Source organism: Accipiter gentilis, chromosome 7 (genome assembly GCF_929443795.1).
Source record: "Accipiter gentilis chromosome 7, bAccGen1.1, whole genome shotgun sequence".
Classification (NCBI taxonomy): Eukaryota; Metazoa; Chordata; class Aves; order Accipitriformes; family Accipitridae; genus Astur; species Astur gentilis.
Genome location: NC_064886.1, coordinates 8,881,886 through 8,891,498, shown reverse-complemented (window position 1 = coordinate 8,891,498; position 9,613 = coordinate 8,881,886). Strand labels below are relative to the sequence as shown.

At 62.4% G+C, this 9,613-nt stretch overlaps 1 protein-coding gene across 2 annotated transcripts; it reads left to right on the top strand.

Annotated features, from left to right (window-relative positions):
• The first annotated feature begins 4,267 nt into the window (after positions 1-4,267).
• Positions 4,268-8,268, top strand: TPPP3 (tubulin polymerization promoting protein family member 3). 2 transcript variants are annotated; one of them, XM_049806686.1, is made up of 4 exons: positions 4,268-4,349; positions 5,597-5,788; positions 6,907-7,060; positions 7,317-8,268. In XM_049806686.1, exons 2-4 carry the CDS (start codon positions 5,601-5,603, stop codon positions 7,503-7,505), a joined length of 531 nt encoding a protein of 176 aa, XP_049662643.1. In that variant the 5' UTR covers positions 4,268-4,349; positions 5,597-5,600; the 3' UTR covers positions 7,506-8,268. The 2 variants fall into 2 exon arrangements, with proteins under 2 accessions (XP_049662643.1, XP_049662642.1); XM_049806685.1 differs by lacking the exon at positions 4,268-4,349 and having other exon boundaries at positions 5,250-5,788.
• Positions 8,269-9,613: the final 1,345 nt, after the last annotated feature.

Genomic DNA, 9,613 nt, shown 5'->3' with positions numbered 1-9,613 from the left:
CCCAGGAATGAAAATGGTGAGCCTGAGATGGTTTTAACCCCTGGGAGAACTGCTCTCTGCCTCAGATCAGTTCCCAGCAAAAATGAACCTTCGCAAGTGCAGTCCAGCATCTCAGCTGCGCTGCTTCATGACGGGAGGTCCTTTTGCAGATGCCGCTTTGCAATATGCATGTGCCCTTGGGACCCTGGCTTTGGATGCTGTGTGTGGTATCCCACAAAGTTGTGGAAGTTTTCCACAGCAGGCAGCTGGTACCTTCCAGGATGGTCACAGCAGGGGCAGGCACAGCCTGGGCTCTCTCCTTCCCCACCTAATTTCTGTCCTTTTGGGACCCTAATGCTGATACCCTGTGGGTTCAGGTGCTGAGGGCATTTCTGCTGCCCTGTCAAAGCTGCTGTTCTGGATGAGGAAGGTCCATAGCAGACCTGTGGCAGCAAGTGGAAGGAAGGAGTCCCATTCAGGTACTGCTGCAGAGGCCAGCGTGTGGGCAGAGCAGTGCTGGCCGTGATACCAGAGGACTGCAATGACCGTGAGCTAAGCCCTTGCTACAGCCCAAGACCATCACGGAGCTCGGTTAAGGCGACAGCAGAAGTCCTGATGCCTTCAGCTCCCCATTGCTGCAGCAACATTGAGGTCTGGCATCCCCAGGCACCTTCTCCAGTACTAAAGAAAAGGTTTTTGCCAGCGCACGAACTCTCCCATCAGCAGGAGGCAGTGCCCTGGGCTGGCTGTTTCCACCACGAGATGCTGTGGCTTTTTATTAGGAACAAGCAAAGCATCTGCAGGATGGTGACAGCTTTCCAGAGTCCTCTAAAATCATAAATCACCGTCCCTGGCCACTCACCAGCAGCTGTGCCAGGCCTTGCAGTGCCAACTGTAAGCCTCTCCGCTTTGGCGTAGGACGTATGCCCTGCTTGCTTTCATCTTTGGGCCTGACTCAAATTTCTTAGTTTTCTCTTTGAAGTCAAGGGGACCTTCCTTGGGGAAATGACTTTTGGCGAGTCTGTTCCTGGGCACTGCTTTTGACACGTCTTGCGAGCATGGTGGGGGGAAAGGAAGGTCCTGTTAGAGGATGGAGCTTTTTTCCCCCCTCCTCTCTGCCTGGTGCCGTGCATCGCAGCCAGGACCGCAGCTCAAGTGGCAGATCCCCCCTCGGCTCTGCGTGCCGCTGGCACACCCGGCACGCACACACGCACGCCACGATCGCGCCGCCCATCAGCCACAGCTAAGCCTCCGTTAATGCCTTGTGGACATGCTGTTGCCGGGGTTACCATATACATATTGCACAACCTCCGAAACACTTCCCTCTGTTTTGTAGCAACTTGTGCTAGAGAAGCAGTGTTCCCGCATAACCTCATCCCACCCCAGATGCGGCCGAGCCAGCGACTCATTCCTGAAACAAGATGACTCCGGGGAGCCTGTGGTGCCCAGCCTCCGGGAAGGCAAGAGCCAAAGAGAATGGAGGGTGAGCAGAGAGCGTGCTCCAAGGTTGTGCTTGTGCTCTCTTCCAAGCTCTGAGCTGCACCCTGGAGCTATCGCAGCACTCCAGGACTCTGCGTGAAGATGGGAAGATAGACATGGTCCTAGCAGGGACAAGCGCAGCATCAGAACCCGTGTCTTGGTGACACTGAGCTGTGAGCCTTGGTGTGCCTTGGGTAAGCTCTGGAGTTATGCGGCTCATTAAGTTGCCCAGAGTAGGAGACAGCTGGCAACATCCTGACCTTTATTGGAAATGCAAGAACGGAAAGGACCCTGGGGAGCTGAGCACTGAGCCGTGTCCATGCTCCTCCACCACATCACAGGACCTGTGCAACCTCCTCCTCAGCTCCTGCCCGCGATCCCGGCTCCAGACCAAGTCACAGCCTCCTCTCAGGCTTCCTTTTCCGGGCTGCATGAGGAACAACAGGAGCCAGCCAAGGACCGTGCTCCATCCCAACAGGGCTGTCATGGTGACAACAAATGCACAACAAACCCCAGCTCTTAGGAACCGAAACCTGACCGGCTCAGCCCGACCCTGTGGGGCAACTCGCCAGCCCTGGCTTGGTGCCCCCCGCTTGCCCCGCTCTCCCCATGTGCCGCCTCTTGGCTTTTTGGGCTCTGCAGCCCCTGGGGCCGGCTGGAGCTCTGGCAGAAGAGCTGCTGACGTACCCAGCTCTCGTTCAGCTCCTGCCTGCTGCCAGCTCAGTGCATCTGGGCTCTTGCACTGCCTGCTGCTGCCAAGCCCTGCCAGAGCTGCTGCGGGCTGGATGTTCCAGCTGCCATTACCTGGGCTCGTCTCCGGAGCTGTTGGCTGGAAATAAAGCCAAAGACACCTGCTCCTAGTGGGGACTTGCAGGGCAAACTAAGGACAAGGTTGTACCTTCAGCAAGACTTAACCACCCTCCTCGATATGGCAGCCCCAATTATTGTTCTCTCCTTAAAGCAGAGAGCAGGTGAGCAGCTTTTCCCGACTTTCTGAGGGGTGGGACGACAGCCCTAGGTCCTTGCTAGCCTGGATGGAGGCTGGTTTAAATTCCCACTTCACAGCTAGCTGGTGTAACCTCTAAGCCTCTGCACTTTGGGACCTGCTTTTGTAGTTTCTGAAGAGCGGGATGCGTGCATGTTCAGGACAGAGCCCTCCTGGTGCCACCTCTGTGCAGCGCCCAGGCTCTCTGGCCATGTCTGAGCTCTACCAGTACAAGATGGACAGAGGAGAGACACTCGTGGGTGAGGTCTGCCTGGACTCTGGCATCAGGCTAGTCCAGCCCTACTAGATGAGCCTCCACACCTGCCCTGCCCACCCTTGCCTGTCCCGTCTGGGATGTCCTTGCCACCTGGCAGCCATGGGTTCTCACTCTGTCTCTGGCTGGGCTGTGAAACAGCAGCTCCTGCCGACGGAGGGGTCACAAGGCTAGTTGGGGGCCATGAGAAAGTGAGGTCCTTCATGTGGCCTTGAGCATCTTAGAGCTACCCAAAGCAGGCAGGTGCTGTGGCACGCCTGCGTCCTCTGACACCAGCCCTGGCATTCACCTCTGAGGCAGGAGGTAAAGTTAGTGATCGCAAATCACGGACTTGCAGAGTTGGCTGGCAGTCACCTCTGGAGGTCTCCGGACCCCGGTCCAAGCCAGGATCAGTATGAGCAAGTTGCTCAGGGCTTTGTCCAGTCAACAAGCTCCCAGCAGAGAACACATGCCCCTCAGCCAAGAGGGGGGAGCTTGTCACTGCGGCTGTACCCCAAAGCAAAGGGCTCTGGGTGCAAGAGCAGAACTGGGATACCCCTTGGGGCAGCTCAGCCATGGGGATGCTCGTGTCCGTCCTTGCCCTGCAGCTCCTCTGCACAGGGACCAGGGCAGACGGAGGCTGCAGGGTGCCAAAGGCTGCCCAGCTCCCCAAGCTGCTGATTTACCCGTAGGACCCTGCATGGCAGCAGCAAACCGCACGCTGCGGCCTCTCCGTGTGAACAACTCCTGGTGATGCTGCGGCTGGGCCATGCACAACGGCCTGCGCCTGCCGGAGCGAGGGCGGGGAGTGCCAGGGGAGCGCAGAGGTCAGAACAGGCTGTGGGCAAACAGCTGAGGTGGGGCGGTGAGTAAGTGGTGTGGATTGTGTCGGGACTCCATGGCAACCACAATATTTGGGTGCTGCTTCAGCCCGCAGCACCCGCCAGAAGCCCCACGTGTGGTTGGGCTCTGGGTGAGGGCAGCAATGGGCAGCACTGGCACGCAGCTGGCTGTCCCCAGGGTTGCTCTAGGGGTGTCCCACCGGGCCGTGCAGAGGGGACAGGCACTCACCGCTGTGCCTGGCACACCAGGATGGTTGGCATTTGCCCCCGCAGCCTGAGCAGTGCCTTTGGTCCATGATGCCACCCACCAAGATGGGGCCGGCGCCTTTATGGAGGGGCACGCTGGGTGTGTGGAGCAGGGAACAGGGCAGAGCACAGGGGGACTGCCGGGGGGGTGGGGGGGGGAGACTGCGGTGGCAGGGTGGTGGAGGAACCTCGCGGGGTGATGGAGGGAGGGGCCTTGTGGGGTGGAGGAAAGACCTTGTGGGGTGATGGTCGGTCCTTGCTGGGTGCTGGTGGGACCTCATGGGGCGGTGGAGGGACCTCGTGGGGTGGTGGTGGGTCCTCGTGGGGTGATGGAAGGGCTTCGTGGGGTGGCGGAGGGCGTCCCAGAGGCGGTCCCGGACGGCTGCCCGCGCTCCGTCTCCCCGCCCCGAGGGCGCTCCCCGGCTGTGCCGCGGCCCGGGGGAGGCGGGAGGGGGCGGCCCGGAGCCCCGTGCGGGCGCGGCCCGCAGCCCCTCCCGTCACCATGGCGGCGCCTTAAACAGGCGGCGGCGGCCGCCCCCCCCGCCTCAGAGCTCGGCGCCGGGAGGTGAGTGAGGGCGGCCGCGGCGGTGCCGGGACCCCCCCGCCCCGGGGCGCGGCGGCAGCGGGACCCCCCGGACCCCCGGCCTCCGACCGTTCGCTGCCCATCCCGGGGGCCGGTGAGCGGGCGGGGGCCGCCGCTTCCCCGGCATCCCCCAGCCGCCGGCGGTGACACCCCCCCCACACACACACACCCCCCGCCCCGGGCGGGGAGGGTCCCGGCTCCCTGCTGCGGGGCCGTGCGGTGCGGGCCCCCGGCGCGGCGGGTGAGCCCCCGGCGGGAGCCCGGGGGCGGGCGGGGACCAGCGGCTTCGCCGCCCCGCCCCGCCGCTCCTCCCTAGCGACGGTCGCCAGGCAACGCCGCTCCTCCCTAGCGACGGTCGCCAGGCAACGCCGCTCCTCCCTAGCGACGGTCGCCAGGCAGCGCAAGGGCCGGCGGCGCAGGAACCGAGCCCGCTGCTCCTTCGTGCCCGCTCTCCGGCTCTCGCCAAGGCCCCGGGGGGTGGGGGGGGGGGGGCCGTGCCGCCCCCCGCCCGGGCACGGGGCGATGTACCTGCTCTGCACCTCGGGGTGCTGGAGTCACACCCGGGTACCGCTGCGCCCGGTCCTGGCTGAGATGCTGTGGGCGCACGCTCAGCGTGTGACGAGGGATGCTGAGCCGGCAGGGCGAGGCTGGCGAGGCGACGACAGGCGGGGAGCCGGGATGGAGCAGCGGCCAACGGCGCTGTGCGACTCGGCAGCCCAGCACCTCTGCCTGTGGGTCACCGTGTTTGGTCCAGCCCCGGGGGCGGGGGGGCAGGTTGCAGAGCTGGGGTGCTGCCAGCTCCACGCAGGGGGGATGTGGCCGTTGGCAGAGCCAGCGGGAAGGAGAGAGGTGGGGCCGGAGGCAGGCAGCGGTGCCGTTTCTCATGATGGGCGAGCAGGAGGAAGGCAGCCGCATTGCGTCATTCCTGGAGAGTGCTCCCGAGGGGACAGGCTGATGCGCTCACTCCTCGCCATCCCCTGGAGCCGACAGCCGCGCCGCTGGCAGCTCTCAGTAGGCACCCTCCGCCCCCCAAGACGCATCCCAGCTGTTGGCCTCGGGGCTTGTCCGAGGCTGCCGCCAGCCCTTCGGCACACGCTGCAATCCCTCCGCCCTCGCCAGCCCTCCTCCTCCTGCCCTCGTGGACCTGCGAGCTGAGCCAAGTGAGCCTTGCCGGCACAGCCAGCCAGAGCCTGGGCAGTAACAGGCCTCTCTGCCCCAATGTCCTGCAGCCCCATGGCCAGGAGCACTGAGATGGCGTCCCTGGAAGAGAGCTTCCGCAAATTCGCCATCTACGGCGACACCAAGGCTACGGGACAAGAAATGAATGGGAAGAACTGGGCCAAGCTGTGCAAAGACTGCAAAGTCACCGACGGCAAAAGCGTCACCAGCACCGACGTGGACATTGTCTTCTCCAAGGTGAAGTAAGTGACTTGGTTTTTCAGGGCCTCCAGTTGCCCGGAGGGTGGGGATGCCCTTGCAGTGCGGGCAGGGTGGCGGTGCCTGGGTGCAGTGGTCCCCGGGGAGGTGTCGTACCCTGGCTCTGCTCCATTCCCGTGTTGCACTTGGCATGGAGCAGCAGGTGCTGCCTTCAGGGAGTTTGTGTGGCTGCTTTTGCAAGACCTAATAATAAATTAATCCAAATTTGGGGGGTTGGAAGGCTCAGATTTTGATGCAGAGGCTGTGCCTCTGCTCCTGCTCCCAGGCATTGGGGGGGGGGCCTAGCCGATTCTGCCAGGTTCCCATCTAGCAAGAAGGTGCCACAGGGAGCAGAGGAGGGTGCTCAGGGGTGTCCCGTGTGATGTGGCACAGCCCATCCCTGGGCCTGGCGAGCCTACACCTGAGCTTGGGGAGGACTCTGGTCCTTGGAGGTCACAGGGGCAGCTGAAGAACTAAAGGCACCTGGGGCTGCTTTTGGGGTCCCTGAGGACACGGTGACACCCAGTGTTCCCCACCAGGGTGCAGGAGCAAGGATGGGTAGAGCACCTGCTCCCTCCATGCCCTCTGTCCAGGCATGCCCTTGCTCCCTGGTGGGGCCAGGAAGGTCTGAGCACTGGGAGGTTTTTGGCATATGGAAGGGTGGGTTGGTGTGCTGCCCTGGAGGCGAGGACCAGGCACTCGTGGGAGAGATGCTCAGTGCATGTCCTTCTGAATTTGACCAGAGAAGGACAGATACCTGCCAGGGGAGAGAGGGTGCCGGGCATCCCAGGCAGGCTGGGAGCAGCGGGAATGGATGCGTGTACCCTCCTGCCACCAGCGCCCAAGTCCCAGGGCACTTGCATGCAGGGAAGAGGTTTTTGGCACCAGGGACTTTAACAGCATGTGGCCGAAAAGCTCCTGGAGCTCAGCACCAGCTGTATCCAGCCTGACCCATTTGGCTGGGATTTTCCTCGCTGTAGCTGCATTTTGGAGGTGGGTGAGGGGCCCGAGGCTGCTGGAGGACAAAGCCAGGGTCTCCCTGATGCACCTCAACCTGCTGCAACCCCATTTGGAGGCACAACCTGAAGACGTGCTGAAGGCAGCCTGGGTTTTGTGCTTGCAGAGGGAAGACAGCCCGCGTCATCAACTACGAGGAGTTCAAGAAGGCGCTGGAGGAGCTGGCCCCCAAGAGATTTAAGGACAAGAGCAAAGAGGAGGCGTATGAAGCCATCTGCCAGCTGGTGGCAGGGAAGGAGCCCATTAACGTGGGTGTCACGGTGAGTGAAGAACCCCTTGGCCACGGGCAGCAGGAGGGATGCTCAGGGGGGGAAGATGGAGCTCTGCCCACAGTACAAATGCTTTCCTGGGGACCCCATGGCCCTGGGTGGGCTGGGGGGATCTGGAAGTTACATAGAACTGGTGGGCACGGGGAGCACAGCAGGGTCTTCAGGGGGTGTCAGGGGCTTGCGTGGGGCAAGGGATGAAGGGGATGGGGCATATTCTTGACTCCTGTGTCCCACCTCCCCACTGCAGAAAGCCAAGACGGTGGGGGCCGTGGAGAGGCTGACGGACACCTCCAAGTACACGGGCTCCCACAAGGAGCGCTTTGACGAGAGCGGCAAGGGCAAGGGCAAGAGCGGGCGGGAGAACATCGTGGACACCAGTGGCTACGTCAGTGCCTACAAGAATGCGGGCACCTACGACGCCAAAGTGAAAAAGTAGGGATGGGTCCCCATGGCACGCACCACCCCGGTCCCTGCGCGTCGGCCATGGGGCCAGCACTCACGTCAGCCTTGGGACATGCCCGCACGATGTGGGGCCAGGGAGGCTGCGCTGGGGCCAGCCCCAGGCTGGCAGGATGTCGGCCACCCAGCGCTGATGTGATTGGGAAAGTCGCCAGGCCGCGTGCTCTGCCCCAGCGCTATGTCTGTCCCCCTCTCTGTGCTGTGACACCCCCCCCAGCCCTTCCTGTCCACTCCCCCCTCCAGCACTGTGCTGTGTCCCCCAGCCCCCTGCCGCCGGCACCGCTCGCCGTACTAACAGCACTGCTCCTCAGGGCTCCCCTGGCCAGCTGGCACCCAGACCTTCCCTACCTCAGCCCCAGATTTCAGGGCACCCTCCCTGCCAGTCCCACTGGGGACTGCAGCCTGTCTTCCCTGCAGACCTCCCGGGGACTTGCCTTAACCCTGCACCAGTTACACCACAGCCGCCTCCTTCCTTCCCCACCAGTGCTCTTGCCACGGGGCTGCCAGGCTTTGCTGCTTGCCCAGCACCGCAGGAAGCTCAGACCCTGCGGTGCTGTTAGTGCTGGTGCTGCCAGGATGCTCCCGGCCCAGCCCTGGGATGCACCCCGGGAGAGCTTGGTGTTGCCTGGCCATCGGCAAAGGTCTCTGACTTGAACCCCCACGGCCTCCCGCTGCCTTTGTGAAGCCCAAACCAAAGGATGCTGCAGACCCGCGCTGCAATAAAACCCCATCCGCACTGACGCCCCCAGTCTGGTTGTGTTCAGCGGGACCGAGCAGTGAGAGCCCCTTTGCCCACTCACCCAGCCGGATGGTGGGAGGCTCGGCTGGCCATGCCGCCCCAGGGCAGCCGTGCCATGGGCTCGACCCTGGCCATTGGTGGTTTTGGCAGCCTCTGGCTGGCCCCAAGTTGCCTGAGCAACCGCAGGCACACAAACATGAGCGCCTGGCTCCCGCTCCTGCTCTGTTTGCAACCAAACACAGGAGCTCCTGGTAACGATCCCTGGGAATAGGCTGGGCTCCAGGATGGGATGGCAGCTCTGGGATGGGATTGGGTGCACGAGGCTGGGTGCAGGCGCTCCCACCCAGATCCCGGGCATGGGCTGAGCTGGCTGCAGCGCTGCCTGGGTGGCAGTGCCAGGCTTTTCAGCTAGATACCCACCTCCATGGTCATCTGTTAGGGGCCAGGCTCCCTAAATAACCCACAGGGGTTATTTTACAGGTGTCTCATCTGTGGTGCTGGCACTACCCACACTGTGAGGGATGTGCTGGGGGCACGCATGTGGCTTGGGCAGGCTCACTCCCTGCCAACGCACAACATCTGCATCCTAGCTGCCTGCTTTTTAAAACACAGGAGAGGGAAGAGGTTGTCATCTTCTGGGCTCGTTTCAGCCTCACCCCAGTGAGGCTCTACCAGTGTCTACCAGTGGCAGGCTGGGGGTGAGGGCGGAGGGGGATATTAGCCCTCCTTTGAGCAGATCAGAGGGAGTTCGTGGCTGGCTGTGCCCCTAAGTGCTCTTTTGGAGATCCAATGTTCCTCCTTTGAAAAGTTGTTGCTCGGGGCGGGGGGGGCTTTAACCCTTCGCTGACTCCATTGCCAGGCTGCAAAAATGAGGTGCAAAATTCCCAGAGCAAGGCTGTCTGCATTGCCTTGCAGGAGGTGCCATCCACAGCCCCATGCTTGTATGCAGATTTGGAGGCTTTGTGAAGGAAGAACATTCTGTGAAGAGGCGAGCAGGCCAGGCCACATGGGACTCATCCCCTGCCTGTACATGGTTCTGGTCAGGACCTGGTGGTGGAGCAAAGCAGGGTGCCCACGTCGGGGCAGCTCTGAAGGGGAGTTATGGGTGCTGACATGCTTTTGATACTGGGAAATCAAGACTGGGAAGGGGATTTCTGCCTGGTTTTAAGCTTGCACATGGCAAGAGCAGCAGCTCTGGCATCCCTGTGTCCAGTGGCAGAGCACATCATGGCATTTGGGAGCAGCAGTCGTTCCTCCCCCCGGCTGCTCACCCCACCTCTGCCTTTGAGCCTGGGTACCTCAGCAGGTCAGCTGTCCACCTTGCAGCTGCTGAACTCCCATGGTTT